Raw genomic sequence first — 17,919 nt, 5'->3', positions numbered from 1 at the left:
AGTGTATGGAGTTACAGGCTGATTAGCACATGACGGAATCGGATCTTTTGTACGGCTCTGAAACATGAACAGTAATGGATATCATTGTGAAGATCTGTTTCTTTCTTTTTGATGCAGTTTTCCCACAAATACCACAGAATGAATATAAGAAACATGGTAGCGGGAAAGCAAAAAATTGTTTGGCATTCGAGTTGTGCCTCTCTGCAGCTAGTTCACAGATAATATCATTTTATCAATCGACCCTCTCAAAAGAAATCAACATTAAAATGAACCTGGCTTCTTTTTTTTTCCTCAAACAAATAGATTAATAAATGAATAAACCCCTTCACTTGAGTGCATGCTGAGCCAATGCGAGTGTGCCCTAGTGCGACAGTGGGACCCATGCGATTGCTTATGACAAGAAGCACTCTTCCCCACTACCACTAAACAAAGCTTGTTTTCTATGGCTGCCACATGGCTTTAGCCGTCAAAATCGCAGGATCAGAGCTGACAGATCATTTTGTGTGTTTACCTAGCCCAGAGGGACAGTACACATATCTGGCCAAACGCTTGCATCAGAAAGAAAGTGAACCACAGCGCAGCGTAAATCAATGAGTCTTGAGAGCAAACAGCCATGGTCTATGTCCTTAAAAAGTTATGTTTGGAAGTGCAAGGAAATAAACACTTTTGGTGAAGCACAGTATTTCAACATTCTTGAAAAAGGTCGGACGTTGTGTAATGCCTTGAAGATCGGGATCAATTGTAATACTAGCAGTAATGATGGCGGCAAAAACAGAAACAGTCGTTACTCTCAATGTGTAATTACATATAATACTTTAATCTGATTTGTGTTACTTTTGCCTCTGGTTCTGCATTGCATTATTCTCATTCAAAACTTTGAATGCAGCAAAATGCCGCTGTCTGTGAAATGTCCCCTGAATTCTGACGATGACTTTGTTTTTGTCTCCTTTTCCCTGTGCGTTCATAATTCTGCCATGAAGATTTATACGAACCTGGGAGTGGAATAGAATTAGATTTACACTAGGTGGGTTCCTCTCTCCCGTATTGTTGGATGTTTTCCAGCCACCGCCTGTGACTTTCGAAGAATTAATACCCCCCTTTCAAGTTAATTTGCTGTCGATCCTCCCTGAAGCTATTCTCTCACTACTTTAAATGCCAGTTATTACAGACACTCTTATTAGCATGTGGTAGTGAAACTCATATATGCCACTGAGAAGCCTTTTAATTAAGGCTACGGGCTAATAATTGAACAAATTAACATTGTAGCTCGATCGAGTATAGCCGCCGCTTTGATGTGGAGTGCTATTAGAGGACCATTAGTAAATTTGATTTTCTTACCATAAACTCCTTGGGCCCTGACATGCGAGCAAATGCAGCAGAATAACAAAATCCAGAAAAACCCCATGTTCAGCTCAGTTGCATCATAACCTAAAAGAGGGCACAAGCAGAAATAAGTTAGTACACGGCCAGGAAAAATGTTTTTCTGTGCCAGTAGATTTCAACATTTTAAGCCCTGACAATAATATTACAAAGCAATTTAGCCTGGGCACGCAGCCTACTGTATATCCTCATTCAACCCAAAGGCCAGGTAATTCAATCAAAAATCATGGATTAAGGGGGGGGCTTACAAGAAGCCTGTGTAGTCGAGAGAGATTGACGGGATTGGACTTGTCTGTGGCAAAGTGTGACAAAGGTCCCATTGGTTCTCTGAATTTGGAGCAGGTAGCGAGAACATAGGACAAAACACACATGGATTAGTTTGAGCATTTGCAGGGATTATAAGGAACAAGTGGGGTCACCGGAGACACTCACTGCCTGCAAGGACAACCTGGATGAACACATTAATTTTTACAAGTTTTGATAGTGAGTTTGCCACTGCCTATCTGGGTTAATGAAGGACTGCTTTTTCCACAATGGATATTCTTGATTAACTCAGAAGTCTCCTCTGCACTTCTCTCTGTCCATCTTTGGCATCTACATTTTTGTACAGTTATAAAAGTGTTCCCTGAAAGTTTGCCAAACATCATAAAATAATGAAAACCTTCCGATTTGACTGAGCTGTTCAATTATCTTACGCTCAAATAAATTCATAAATTAATTTCATAATTATATTGTTGTTTTGCCGCGTTTGACTTGATGCTCTAAAGTCAATAAAACTTCAAAACTCCCAGTTACAGAGCAAAGATGCATGTGCCACAGTGGACAGTCGGAGCGTATGTCTTTATGTTACTGTAATGCAATAGGCAACATTATAAGTGAGCGAGAGGGAATCGTCAGATAAGGACATTGTGGACAGGTTTATAGCCATAGCTTACCTTGCTGCCAGGTCCCGTCTTTCTGGTCAGTGCGGACGCCGCGCTGTGCGCACTCCTCCGGATTTTCCGAATGCAATTTCTCCGCACCTCACCGTCACAGAAGGATTTTTTTTTAAAGTTAAAAATCCCTCTTTAGATCCTGTATAAGCCCTGCAGTGTCCGCAGAAAATGTCACAGAGTTTGTAATGCTCCAAAGCCGCTCAATGCTTGTCCAATATGCTGAACTTTTTTTTCTCCCTTTTACGCACGGAAAGAATGCACTGTTGGAGACTCTTTCCTCAAGAAAACAAAGCTTAAAAACTAAAAAACAGTTAGAACCATCCTGGCCCCTTCAGTGGATTTAAACTCTGTTGTGCCTTTTTTTTTTCTCAGCCTCAGACAGGAATCACTGCTCCACAGTGGAACCCCAGCGTTAACACAATCATGTGCTCTGAAAACGAGCCTCCCCTTTTCCTCCTCTCGTTCAATCAGCGCTGTGTCTGTGGACTCCGAGTGATTGTGGCCAAGTGGAATATGTGCGCAGACTGAGAACGACCGCCCCTGTCTGTGAACGGAGAGAGAGGAGTAGAGATAGGAGGAGGAGACTGGCATACTGAAATACACACAGATGAGCCTAGGATTCGCACTTTGGAGCCGAACAGGTTGTTGAAAGAGCCGTATTCCTTTGTTCTTGTAGTTTAGCCTTCAAACCACCCAAACAAGTGGGATTCGCACAATGCCTGAAATGGTTTCCTTGTGCGTAATGAGGGAACTCGAGACTTCTCGCTGGATGTGCAATCGCGTGTGCATAAAGTTAGTTCCGTAAGGTCAAGCACCTGGATCACTGATTTAGACAGGGACAGGAATTTCAATGACTCTGACTTGGCACTCATTTGAATATCCTCTCTTTGCGCAACAGGATGTCTTCCAGTGCCAAGGGTTCCCGCACTTTGTTTGGACTTCTTTTATCTTGTAGAGCCTTGTGCAGACTTAATACCCCCGACCAACACCAAGCTGCCAATTAAAGGCGCGATACTTTGTCTAATTCCTAATGGAGCAGCCCTTAACTGCACCTCCCCCTCCCGCAGGACCAATTATTTATGACAGGCAAAATAGTTTCGTGAGCCCCCACGTGTTTAGTTCCATACAGTTGCGAGCGCTTTCAATTCATGGTCTATCTCTTCTCATCCCCACTTGCTCGACTGTGGAGCTGTTCCGGTGCCGCAAGTGATGCAGTGGTCAACAAAGCCGCTAGAGGGAGTGTTTCAGTTGTAATCTGACTTGGTATGTGAGAAACATGAGGGACACAAACCCTTGAGATACGCATGAGCCCCATTACGAGGGTGCAATATGACAGTAATGAGATACGTTTTACTGTATATACTGCAGGCAATGTCTTTTTCTCTCTCCCTCTCTTTTTTTTTTATAGAGCATGAAGGTTACACAAACTTACAATCAGCATCTTGCACATTGTATATTAGGATTGTGTGCCTGACTTAGTTGTACATTTGTCTGTAATGTGCATGTCACAGTCAACAATACACTCATATGTACTTGGATGAGAACTTGTCAACAGTAAAACAGTCCAGTCACATTTACACAATCTGCAAACAATCACCATGTTAAAAGAGCAAAGAAGGGAGGAAGCATATTATGGTAGCAGAAATACCCAGAAGAAACCTACGCATGAATAGGCAGGCCTTATCATGCCGCCCATGCCTTCGCATACAGGGTGTGAATCTCTGAAAACACTTGCTGTAATGATGAGTACAGTCATGAGTGCTATTGGGCTCCTGTTAGTGTGGCCTTGGCCCTAACCTTAGTCTGGCCTTACTTCAAAGACCTTGTGAACAGAAAGCCTCTTTGTTCCAGGTTCATCTGGAGGTGCACTTTAACCCAAGTGCTGTTTAAGTGACACAATGTACAGTGAGAGCACGGGCAAATCAATACCTGATGAAAGAGACATGTTTCTCTGGTTTGGGACCTGTTTATATTTGAAGTATACTAACTATTAGATTTATAGGTAGCAATTGGAACAAAAATTGAATATACTGAAGTGTTTGTGCTAACACCAAGCCCAGATAAATGAAAAAGGAAGGGACAGACAATAATGAAAAAGATACAAAATGATGTTCTAATATATTAGAGGTTCAATTGTTCATTTTTCTATTTTATGTTCTGCCGCAGCAGACTGTTGTTTTAGGAGCCAGCAATGCACTGCAGAGTGTAATGCTATCTGAGGAGCTTGGTTAAATCATTTCTGGTACCACGCTCAGTAATTGATGTTCCCATCAGTGTAATTCAATCACAGCTCAAATGCTGTATATCAGCACCATGCACTTCCCCACATAGAAATAGCTAAATGGACAGAAAAGATACACAGGAGACCAGCAATAACTTCATTGTTTGCTTGTGAGTGAGTGTGTGGCTGACAGCTAGCCATCCACGCTGACAGACAATGAAAGTCAAGTATTTTTTTATTTAAATAGAGACGCCATAAACAGGATCAGTCGTGACAGCTCAACATGTCAGCATGACGAGGCCTGAGAGGGACCCACTCGTACCTGCGAGACAGAAGTGACAGGCGACAGGAGACAAGCCCAGAGCGCACAGGACAGACCCGCAGCAGCAGGAGGGTGTAAAGAGGAGAAACAATTATCACCTGTTGCTTTATGAACACATACACTGTTAATAAGTTCTATAATAAGTATATAGTTCCTTCAATTAGCATCCCTCACCAGCTCTGCAACCAATACCTGCTCTGTACAAGTCTCCTCATGAAAGGGCTCATGAGCAGATTACATTGATTGCCAGGTACCACAGGATATTGCTGCTTGCAAACTCATGATGGGTTGTTTATTTAGTCTTGGCATCAACCATTACAATAAATACATTTAATGATAAAACACAGATTCTTTGTGGTGAAGTCAAATCATGCAGTTCAACAAATATGAAATGTAAAGTAAATTTATTTGCTAACTCTTCCAATACCAACTGCTAGTAATGCATAAACTATCTTGTCCTCAGGCAAGACTCACATTGCCCATATAAGCACCATATATAATATTGAATACTGATTTTAACTGGTGAGTAAACCATTGATGTGCATAATATTAATAATAATATAACCGTAAATAAAACATGTTATCATTACCACAGTCTATACATTGTTCAATAATGCAATTGGCAGGAGTCACAAATGAAATCAAGCCATCTCGATCACACGGTATTGCTCACTGCAGACTCCCAGAGGGCACTAATAAATTGGCAGTCATCTTCAGCACGGCACAGCAGGGCAGTGGTTAGCACTCATGCTTCACAGCCAGAGTTAGGTCCTGGGTTCAATCCCCGACGTACAAGGCCTTTCTGTAACTGTTTCCGAAAGGCGCTATACAGACATGGTCACAAACCTTTCCTTTCCAAAACTCCTTTCCTTTCCAAAACCATTGTTGAAATATACATTTATAACTTACAAAGGTGATGCCCTGAAATACAAACATCCTGATCAAATTAATATATAAAAAAGGTTATCGATGACTTACAGTAATCTAATGCCGCCTTGCATATAGCGTCATTATCTCATATGTTATGCAGAATCCGCAGCTCCATAATAAACTGTCATTCACCAGTTTCACTTCGGACAATGGCCATCGGACCACACTGACCAGTGTTCCTCTCAGGGGTGCCCAAAGTGCGGCCCAGGGACCAAATGTGCCTCTCAGACCAATCTTTGGTGGCCCTCAGGTTTCTTGTTGAATTGGCACACATCACCAGAGATGGTACTTTTCATAATAAACAATTCTCAAAAACTAACACTTTTGGTTTTAAGCTTCCGAGCCTAAATAAAAGGTGTGGGGCAAGGGTTAAAACTCTGCTAAGCTCACTCAGTTGAAATTTTCACTGTATTTCACTGCAGTGACCCTCCACACTGTATACACTTTGATATGAGGCACTCAATATAAAGATATATAAATATAAAGTTCCGAAACCCCTGCTCTACATACAGTATGTTATCAGTTCACTACAACACTCACCACAAGAAAGCAGATTCAGTTGGCGTACCATGACGAGATGTTATGTGTGTTGGTGCATTTTCTCCTTCCCCATCAACCCAAAACATGCATAATTGGATGATTCCCCAGCAAGGTGCACACGGAACAGACCTTAGCTCAGAATCTGTAGGTTAGTAGGTAGGTCCCTGTCTTCTACATAGTGTCCAGACAGGTTCCCCAGTGGATGCAAAACACAGTTTCCTTATGGAACAGTTAAAAACCTGGGGCTGTCACTTCCCTAAATGGCTTGACGTGTTTTATAGTGTGTATGAATCTTGCATCACCCAAACATGAGCAAGTTAAGTAAGAAAAATTCAGATTAAGTGTGCCACAGTCAGACAAGCAGGCAGAGGAAGCGTGACGGTCCATTATAGTTTGACACCAGCTGTTCTGTCAGCCTCTCCCTCTCTCTCACATGCACGCTCACGCGTCCGAAGAAAGGGTCATTTTTCAAGCGCGTAATTGGCGGCCAGGCACGTTGCCCTTGGGATTCGATAATTCATAACCTCCTCCCATCTGATATCGGAATGTGTACGGGAATGGCCAGAGACACGGGGCAGTGTGTGTAGAGGAGGTGGCAGCATCATTAGAGAGAAGAGGTAATGGTTCTTATTGATTCCACCCCGCCGGGCCCCTCTTTATACAACCATTTCATGTTTAAAACAACACTGATCCTCATTACCCAACCAACACTGCTGCAGCACCCTTACCAGGAAGTAAGGGAAAGGTGAGGAGGAGAAAAAGAGAACCAAAAGAAAACAAAAAATGGGCACAGCTTGGGTTGACAAAATACCTTACTCACACAGTATGAGTAATTACCATCATCTTTTATTGCACTACTGGTTAAAAGATCTTACTACTTATTGTCTTGCAGTATGTATTAGGGCAAAATAAATTACTTCAATACCTTGGATGCTTGGATCTGCCAAATTATTCACATCACTACTATACTCATATTGCCACTGACACTCTGCTCTGTCTTTATGTTCGGCCATGACAATGTTTCCAGTTTGCTCTGACTCTTTTTCTTCAGGAGACAATTTGCTGCAGCGAATTGATTCATTCACATGAGCTGGTCAATTTGGTTGAAGGTTAGGGCTATGAAATGTTCACGTTGTTCGGCGCAGTCACAGGAAAAAGACTTCACTCACCTTTTCCTCCAGTTACTCTATAGATCAGTGTTTCTCAACTGGTGGGTCACGGAAACATTATGAGTGAGTCGCAGGGCTTTCCCGGGGGACATTATCTGTGAGGAAATACCGTTTTGTTTTTTAGAACAAACTTATCTTCCAGGGGTTGGAGACAGGGGCTGTTGGTCACATTGCTTTTTATAGCCACACTAGAGGGCGCTGTATGGTGCTGATATGTATAATATGTGTATTGTTATTTCCCATCTCTTCCAATAATAATTTTCTCATTTGGACTGAAGACATGAGGACAGGGCACATTTAAATTGTTTTTATGCCTTTGCCCCAAACTTCAATGTTGGGGTTATTTCGGTAATGAGAGCTTTCCTTTACTTAGTGCCTTAAACACAAGTCACTCACCTGAAAGACACAGATGTTAGCTTCCATTTGAGCCATTTTAGAGCTAGCGTGCTAAAGCCGTTGTTAGCTCGCTTACACTGTTGGTTAAGTGGACACTCTGGGTTATTGGTCACAAAAACTGAGGGGTTATTTGTCACATGGGGTATAACATGGTGGGACTAATATGTTTAATATGTTTTTTCTGATCACTTTATTTTAAAGCAATACTAAGTCACTTGTTCTCCTTAACAACACCTTTTCGTAGTCCCTCTGGGGGTAATACAAGTGTTAATGGGATGATTGGAGGGTCTTTCATCTCCCCTGTGTCTCTGGCCAGAAAACCACAATTGCAACTTGACTGCCACCGGACCAGAGCAACCAATACACACTAATAGAATGACGAAGAAGAAGCTCACAGGCAAAGCTAACTGCGGGCTAGCACCACTTTAAACAGTAGGTTATTGTTTAAGTTTTTTAAGTTTGAGTGATTTTTTTTTCCCCATTATGTAATTGGATGTACAATATCCCTCTCTCCCTTCGCCTTTTCTGTCAGCGTAGTATTTACTACAGACAATTAATAGGCTACGTTAAAAAAATCACAACATCACCACGACACCTGCAGTTGCACTTATGGCCTCTAGGAGCAAGAGTTGCTTCATTCTGCTTTAACATTAGCTTTTATAGAGGCCGAATATGTTAATGAATTTGTACATTTTTACACCTCATACAGCATTTTGCAAAAAAATCAACAATTAGATCAAATGAGTGTCATGAACACATCTGGCATATTTTGTCCTTTTATCTCAAAAAGCCAAAAAAGTTACAAAGGTTTATCAAATGTCAAGTTAACATAAAAAAAAACAATGGTGAAAACCAACCCTCACCTTGTGACAACTTGCCCCGCACATGGGGCACATTGTCACAGTCGATTTTGTTGTGTTTGATAGTTAATAACTATTTAATGCAATATGATAGAATAAACAGAGCAAGGTCTTCTTCAAGTCAAGGGTTCAAGTTTTCATTTAAAGCAGGTGTGACTCCTGTGGGATTTTCTGTTGATGAGGAGCAAACTCTGGGAAAAAAGTGTGACAAATACCCCCGGTCTCCCCAAATCATATGGGTAAAGGCTTGTTGCCATAAGTGATGGTTGTGGTCGACGCCACACCAGATGAGAAACACTGGTCTAGATTGTGTGCAAACTGAAAACTGCTTGCCTGATCATTTAAATACATAATTCATACATATTATGTTTTTGCTGGTACCTCAAGAAGTAACATGGTTGTTTTCCTGTCAGCAACTTCCCAAAGCTCCAACTGGAAATGGTAATTTCCAGAGTGAGTCCCTGCAGGTGTGACTCCTTGCTGTAGAATTTGAGATTTGCTAAACATCTTCTTCTACAAGGTAATAAAATGTGCAAATTTGCTTCAAATTGTTTCAAACCCGGCGCTTCAAGTGGAGTGACATAATTTGCAGATTCATTTTTCACAGCTTTGCTCTCAGTAACTGATTCTTTATCACACAGCACTAACAAGCAGCCATTGCATCAGGGCCTCACTTAGCGGCTCACCAGAAACTGAGCAAACTCTTATGCACAATTAGTGTATTGTAAAGTGTATTTGTGTAGCACCAGACAGATGTGCTTTGCCAAAGGAAAGTGAAAGAAAAGAAAAGATTGGTATTACACAGTTGTATTTTTATTATTATAACAATGTCAAGTACAAAAAGCCTGGAATAAAAACAAAACTGTCTTGGATATGTGTTGCTTTTTCTCAACTTGAGTGGCTTCTCAAAGCACTACAGTTGGCCATTATTCCCTCCACATGCTGTGATGCAGCTTGCTCTACCTGCCCACCATTCATTCACTCAGTCACACATTGCAGTCACACAGAGAAGGTGGGTGAAGTGCATTTCCCAAAGACATCGCTAATTACAGTCTGCACTTGCGGGAGCCAGGTTTTGAATGGGAAACCTTCTACAATCTCTACCATCTAAGCCACATACATTACATTATAAAATCATGATTTCGAAAAGAGCAGTAGTCAAGCCTGGTTGTCCATATGTTGTGTTCCTTGCATGAAAAAATGTGTGTCAGAGGTTGCTAGCGAACACAGACTCGACCACAAATGCCTCTATTGATGGTAGTCAAGTCAATGGCATCTGCACAATTGTCCTCCCACAGTCAATTAGCAGCGAGGAGAAAGGAGGGCCATCTCAGAGAAAGTCTAAGCTGCACCTGGCCCAGTGCCCAGAGTCTGCGGACCCTCAGTGTCTCCCTTCAAACAAACCTTTTAGAAAGGAGTAACGAGAATTCAAGACCTGACTGAGAAAGACACAAGAAAGTCAAAAAACTAAAGATTTGCTACTTTACAAAAGACTTTCAATTTGGAAGGCTTTTAACCTGTTACCCGCCATCTTAGGGTTAGGGTTAGCAATTGTGCATATCCAAATCTCAAAGCATATTGACATGAAACCTTACAGCCAGTGTGAAACCTCATTCGAAGCCAAGACCTTCTAGTTTCTAAAACTATGAGTCTGTGTGAGTGAAACACGACTTACAAAGGGAGGAAAATGTATGTGAACACTTTGGAATTTTTCTTATTTCTGCCTAAATTGGTCATAAAACTTGGTCTGATCTTCATCAAAATTACAAGAATGAGTAAACAGTGTCTGCTTTAACTAATACCACCCAAACATTTTATCATATTTTTAATGGCCATAACATGGAAACATGCACAGGAAAGCATGGAATAAGTAAGTGAACCCAGGAATTTTGCTGAACTGCAGCAGTTTAGTAAAGAGGAATGGTCCAAGATTCATCTTGATCGTTGTGCACGTTTAATCTGCAACTACAGAAAACATCTGGATGAAGTTATTGCTGCCAAAAAAAAAGCTATTTAATACAAGGGTTCACTTTCTTATTCAACACTGTTGTGAATTATTGCAAAATATTTTGACAAACTTGTGAATTAATTTTTCTGTTGATGACAGCACGTTGTCCAGGCCCTGAGGCAACAAAACGGCCCCTCACCATGATGCTCCTGCAGACTTCACAGTGGGCGTAGGGTTTTGATGTTGGTGTGTGCATTTTTCCTCCACACACGACGTTGTGTGTTCTTCCCAGACAATTAAACTTTGGTTTTCATTCACAAGTTTATCAAGATATTTTGCAGAAAGATTTAAGACATTCACAACAGCGTGGAATAAGTAAGTGGTCCCTTGTATTAAATAGCTGCTGATTGTCCTTTTGTTGCAACAACACATCGATAAGGATGAATCTTGGACCATTCCTCTTTACTAAACTGCTGCAGTTCAGCGAGATTCCTGGGTTCACTTACTTATTCCATGCTTTCCTTTGAATGTTTCCATGTAATGGCCATTAAAAATATGACATCATGCAATTGTTTGGGTGGTATGAACAGGTTAAAGGTTTGTTGAAGGAATTGAAAATAAAATAAATAAATAAAAATGTTTCAGGACATATAGTGTTGCAGGTGACAGGAGCTATAACGTTGGGCCTTAACCACCAGCCAACATTAAATTGAATAATTTCCCTTGTTTTCTTTTAATAAAAACAAAGACTCATTGACAACCCCAAGAAAAAATGCCTTGTACCTAATACAAATGTAGCGTTTCCTGATAATCAACACAATAGCAATCACTGTAATGTTATGGATCCTTTTAGCTGCTTCAGTTCCTATGGTGCTAGCCTAATTCATTTTTGTCCTCAAAATGATGGCCCCCACCATTAGCTTATTGCGGGAAAAATCGCACACAACACTAATTAAGTCAAAGGAAGCAAATTAACAGAGAAACATTTTAGACCGGAAAGAATGGAGCGTTGATATGAATAGACTCCATGTAAAGTACCTAGAAGATTGTAGCAAGCACATGTTAATTGAGCGCTACAATAAATAAGCACGAATCAGATGAGGGGCTCGCTGTTCTGGCACTGATCAGCTATGTGAGAGTGATGAGAATCGACTCCGAGTCCCAATTTCCAATAGCAATCTCAGTGTGACATCTCTCTTCCCAATTAGGGTCTGCCGCCGCGAGACGAGATGAATCCGGAGGGAACTGCGGGTGCTTTGAATAAGTTGTTGTGTTGTTGTTATAGCGTCTGTGTTTCTGCCCATGACCTGTGAATGATGGGAATGCTGCCGAGCCCACGGACATGGTGTGCTCGCAACAATTGTAGGGAAAGCAGAGAAAATAAAATTGAGAGGGAACTCATATATTTCAGCGGTAAAAAATTCAGTTTAATGAGGGAGTGTTAAAATGTGAGTATATGTTTTATGACAAATTGTTGAACTTAAATGTTGAAGATGGTAAGATGGTCTTAATAAACCAGAATAATGTTGTCATTGTTGTCGTTGTTGTTGTTGTTGTTGTTGTCACAGCCTGGTCCACCAGACTTAAGGCAAATAGCTATTCTGTACATATATTTTTGATATTGCTCTACTGAGTATATTGAGTGTTAATGTTTCTTGCTTTGAAAGTTGCACATTTTTATTATGAGCTTTACGTTTGGTAGAACTGGCTGTAATGATTGTCCCATGTTAACACAAAACGCTCAAATGTTTGCCTGTGGTTCTCTATTGGTTAGTTTGTAACCAAGCCAAAAACTTTGCTGAAGGTTCTCCAAAGGTACAGTAAAACATAACATTCCCAATACATTATTAGAACCAAATATTCACAGGTTCTGCAGAAATTATTCCCTGTTAACAGCATCTCCTGCTCGTTTCGTTTTGCTATTTTAAAAGAATCTGCAACTCATGTTGTACTTTTAGAAATGAATGAATTCTGAAATAACCACTGCACTTGGACACTTGGAGCCCATATTCTTAGGATTTGTACAAAAATACAAATGGATACAGCATAACTGCATATTTAATATTTATTACAAATGAGAGCCTTTGATATGTTATGTTTAAATGTAAAGTGAAACGTTGATTTGCTTTATTAGGCAATACTGTCGGCTACATGTAGCTGCTGAGAGGTTAGCATAACCTTGCCTGGAACTGAATTCTCATTTGTGAGTTTACAGACTTGAGAATCCATCTTGTGCGGCTCCCACTGATCTGTTTGAATCTGAAACAAAACGTGGTTTGGACTAAATGGATACAAATTAACAACATGGCGACGATAGAAAAACACTATAGGGCAAGTTGACAGATTCTCTGACATTTTTATTATTTATTTATCCTTCACCTGGCGATGTTTTTGGGCGTATACATATTTCATTTCAATCTACAGTCCCTAATTCAGGACGAAAACACAATAATGACATAAGCATATCCCGTGCACTCGCACCAATGGGCGAGGAAAGCCCATCTCTTTGGTCCTCATGGTGGGGAGCTGACATGGCTGTAATACCACCCCCTGGTGGCCAGTGGTGCCTCCGAGAGACACTTGGTAAACAGGATTGTAATGGTGACTTCACACCTCCCTAGCATCTGCCGATAGTATATGAGCAATTTCTAACTAAGTGTCTGAGAATGACTTGCCCTATGCTGCTACATACTTTACACACATAACATTTGTCACAACTAAATATTGATGCTTGATCCAACTACCAAATGTTGCTCCAAAAATGCATCCTATCCCTGAACAATTTAAGCCTGAGTGGGATTTATATCAGCGCTAATGTAATTGGCATTGTAATATCAAATTGGCTCTTGCCAGGTGAAGGTTACCAGGCAATAAATGAAAATGCATATTTTAAAAAGATCTATTCTATTTTGGGGATGCACGTACCTCTGACATGCAGCTCCTGCCTTGTTCAGTGAGGCCACTTCCAATCCTCCGCAATGCCACACAACACATGCAAGATGTGTGGACCAGGCCCGTGCAGAGCTGGGCGAGCTCCCAGCAGTGCAGCGTGGCAGTCATCAAAAGGCTGGTTAGTCAGTCACTACTGAGAGAATCTGGTTGGCATAGAAGTGACATGGGTTAAAGCGATTGTTGCTTCATGAGAAGTGGCGCACTGTATGCAATGGAGCACGGTGGTGCTGGGCTCGAACTAAATTGAACATGGGATATTATGGCTTTGAAGAGCTGCACTTTATTGGTCTTTAAGGCCTTCCCTTTTATGGCATGCCTGTCTTTCACTCACGCAAACACTTCTCTGTTATCACCAGTGGATTGAACTCTATCAATTTGAACTGAGAGTTAGTTCAATGTCAAAATGGTAACTCCCTGTTAGATCGAGGGCATGAATGAAAGCACGATGCAAAACTTCTGTCTGATTTACCTCACACCTCAGTCATTTGAAAGATTCAAAACCGCTTGTGAAACTACGGTGAAACTAAGATGTAAAAAGTGACATTTTACAATGACACTTTTTGTCTCACTCCCATTTCTTCAATTCAAACGTTTTGGACCACATGCCTTTAAAAGGCCAAATCTGTGCATGGATGTGGTGGGGTTGTTGAGCTACATAAGCAGGGCCTCTCCCATCACTGCTGAGGTGGGACACAGTAACACAATCATTTTTGACTTCTTAAAAAATTCTGAGGGTTATGGAACAAAAAGTCTGATTAAACCAACGTCAGGAGAACAGTCAAAAATATAATAGGATTTTATAAAGCTGCGCTGAAATTAATTGAAATATTGTCTCTGTTATAAGCCAAGGGACCAATGTGTCCCAAACGTATTATCGCAGTACATAAGTGTGGGATGACTCATAATACAGCTGTTATTAAGACAATATAGACGAGCTAATTAGCACATAGCTCTATGTGTTGGAAAACACTCCACAGGTGGAGGGCTTCCCATAATTGAGTAGCCTAGTCTTTCACATCAGGATGCATGTCGAATTGTTAGCCTATAGTTTGAGTAAAGCCACTGTCTTGGTACTATTATGTTGTTCATATACGAGCAATTGCTGTTGTTTACTTCTGCAATTTTTACCAGATGTTTTGGTGAATTGTAGGCAACAGCTGATGCATCTAGGCCTCTAACTGTGGTTCATAGAATTACCGGTCTGTTACAGTGAAGGGAAGCAATGCCCTGTTTGTGAACATTATTTTTGCCTCAAACAATTATTTATTTAAAACTTTAAATTGCCTACGACAGCCCCTGGATGTGACGAGAGCACAGGTTTCATCAGAGGTTCTCATTTGTGGGTAAAATAGCCTCTTTCCCCTGCCTCACATAGGGCCAAAGTGTGAGGTTGACAGAAAGCAGAGGACTTAGGTCAGAATAACAGGCTTGATTGAAGAAATGTTGCTAACCTTTCTGAGCTTGGTTTCCAAGGTAACTTAAAAAAACAAAAAACAAACACTCAATAGGGCTGTATCAGCGCTGGTCAATGATACATTGCTGTTTTCAATAATTGATTTAATATTACTGTTAATAAAAAAGTTGCAAAGTTTTGTGATTCATAATTTGCATTACAGCAGTCCAAATGGCACATACCCTTGTATTTATCTTTCTTTGTATACACTGCCTGGGTTGATTACAAGAAGCCTACGACTCAAGGCCACTAGATCATTAAATCAACAGGAGACTAAATTAGCCAATGGCAAGCCACTTGCACAAGTCTCCATCAAATGTGGCAAATACCAAGGAGACGCTTTGTCCCCACTGCTGTTCTGCATAGGTCTGAAGCCCCTTAACCAAATAATCAACAAGACAGGCTTTGGATACACACTCAGGAACGGGGCCATCAGTCATCTCCTCTACGTGGATGACATCAAGCTGTACGCTAACCTCAGAATCCCACAAGCAAATGGCAACCAATAAACAGCTAAGCCCTGCCAGTAATCAGAACCCTGCAGGAATAATAAGCTGGTCAAAGGATGAGATATTGACCACAGATGTTAAGACAATCCAGCACATAACTGCAGGGTGTAAGATGCTGCAGGAAAAGCTTGCATGGAGTGCCATAACCCATAGTGTACAGGAACATCTGTGCAAAGTATGGGCTGGAAGGTGGTGGTAGAGAATGACCGATCCAGACGAACAGAATGGTAATGGTGAACCAACCAGACATTTTGGTGGTGGACAAAAAGCTGAGGAAAGCCATTGTGGTTGACATAGCAATACCGAGAGATTGTAGCATCGAGAAAAAGGAACATAAGAAACGGGAGTGGAAAAGAAAATGTAATGAAGAAAATATTGCAATTCACAAATAATTGTGTGAATTCAAAAAACAAGACATGGCAAGACCCAAAATTTGATACTCATTTGACATACATCACTTTGCTACATTTATTAGACAACAAAGTTTATTGACCTGTGCTACAGAGTCCCGACACACCTCTTGGTCTGAACGGTTTCCTGTAAGCCTAACTATATTGCTTTGTCGAATAACACGCATCAGTCTCCATAACTGCATTTGCTTCAGCGTCTTCTTAATCTGTCCACACCAAACACCTCAGCCCCTCAGCAGTAACGCAATATCAGGACAATTAGTAATTAGACACTATACAAGGATGTGGTCCATTACATTTAGATTTTGGTCTGCGTCTGTGGCCGTCTAATGGTGCCGAGTGTCACTGGGAAATTGTATCACAGTTGGGGTAATGGAATCAAGGGGAGACAAGGGAGGGGTCTGAGGGATTAGGTTGTCAGCGGCTTCCACAACGATCAGTGCAGAAAGCTATATCAAACATCGTAGAATTATATGAAATTATACAACAACAACAAAAAAAATGTAGAAAATGAACCACAGCCAATATCAGTGGCTTTGAAAGTACGCGGTTTACACTTTAATGTGCAATTACAACCACAGCCAAAAATGCAATGAATGTTCAAAATTCTATAAAATATGTTTCCTAGCTCTAAAAAAAATCCCTTTATTTTTCACTCATCGTACTCGTGTTCGTTTTTCCCCAGTGGTTAGACCATAGCCGGTAGATGAAGAAAATTTAATGAATAGTCACAAAGATCTTTCAGACAGAAAGGCAACTGTACACGAGTCTTCATTTTACCCTTATAGCCTGGCAGCCACTATTTTCTGTTCAACATTTCTGTTTGTAAAATGAATTGCAGAATACTCTTTCAAATATGCCATATAATTCAGAAGGAGCTCTAAGACTTAACAAACCTCTGACAAAGAATAAAGTGTGTGGTCGTGGCGGGTTAGGCTAATAGATTATAATATGCCATAAAGCAACTCCTCTGACTGCTACAAAACACAAATGCAAAATATTCACATACAGTAGGAATAATCAAAGACGTATTATAATGTAGCCTGTAAAAATCCAGACTCACCGTTGTACCAGCATGTGAGTCTGGTAAGTCTCTGAATTTTGAATCACAAAACTCATCTACTGCCATTGTGTTTTTGGTCATTTACCGCTGAAATCTTGCCTCTCCCAGCGCCGCCCATAGATTGTTATCGAGGGGTCTTCTCATAGAATTATATACATCTTCTGCATATAAAGTGAGACACCGCCCGCGAACAACACGTGACCGCAAATAAACGATTCTGATTGCATGGATCTGTTTGAGTTTGGCAGAAGCGGGAACAGCGAGCTCCCTGCCCAACTGAGGCTGACCTATAGCAGCTGTTGGGACGATGCATTTAATTGGGAGATAATCCAATTTATCACAAATCCAGCTGATTGTACATTGGACTGTACATTACTGTACTCACCAAACTTGGATTCTAATTGAGAAAATTGAGAAACAAAAATCAATAATGTTAAGCCCCCAGATAGTGTTCCCTGTTGTCTTTTATTACAGCACAGACTGAGATTACAGGTCAAAAGATGAACTGAGAGCTCACATAAACATTAAAGCTGATAAAACAGGAATACTGATAAACAGAATTACGACATTGTACTTTAAAACCATGTTGGGAAAAAGTACAATAATAGCACTCTTGCTACTAGTAGCATTAATATCGAACACTGAGGTTTTATTTTTAGAAACCAAGTAATAAAATTGGATTTCTGGATGTTCTTGTGGAGTAACCCTTAATTTAAAGCTTGGTGCCTGTGCCCTCTGCCCAGAGACTTCTCATTTCATCTATAGTTCATCTGTAAAGCCTCTCCTTTTCACCGGTTTATCTTTCTTTGATCAAAACGGCGACTAACTGAA

At 40.8% G+C, this 17,919-nt stretch overlaps 2 protein-coding genes across 3 annotated transcripts in view; both read right to left on the bottom strand.

The window, feature by feature from the left end:
- The window catches only part of mdga1 (MAM domain containing glycosylphosphatidylinositol anchor 1), a 151,610-nt gene extending 148,783 nt beyond the window's left edge, over positions 1–2,827 (bottom strand). For both annotated transcript variants that reach the window (XM_079555928.1, XM_079555929.1), the window contains exons 1-2: positions 2,316–2,827; positions 1,339–1,428 (exon numbers count right to left, since the gene is read on the bottom strand). In XM_079555928.1, coding sequence (XP_079412054.1) covers positions 1,339–1,405 — 67 coding nt within the window. In that variant the 5' untranslated portion in view covers positions 1,406–1,428; positions 2,316–2,827. The remainder of the gene's footprint in view (positions 1–1,338; positions 1,429–2,315) is intronic.
- Positions 2,828–3,031: 204 nt separating this feature from the next.
- The window catches only part of LOC306962704 (phosphatidate phosphatase LPIN1-like), a 113,669-nt gene continuing 98,781 nt past the window's right edge, over positions 3,032–17,919 (bottom strand). Inside the window, exon 25 of the mRNA XM_079555932.1 lies at positions 3,032–3,042. The gene's annotated coding sequence lies outside the window, so the exon portion shown is untranslated. The remainder of the gene's footprint in view (positions 3,043–17,919) is intronic.

The sequence above is a fragment of the Gobius niger genome (genome assembly GCF_951799975.1).
Source record: "Gobius niger genome assembly, chromosome: 4".
In the NCBI taxonomy this organism is placed as follows: domain Eukaryota; kingdom Metazoa; phylum Chordata; class Actinopteri; order Gobiiformes; family Gobiidae; genus Gobius; species Gobius niger.
Note: the sequence above shows the minus strand (reverse complement) of the source record. Positions and strands in the feature narration are given on the sequence as shown.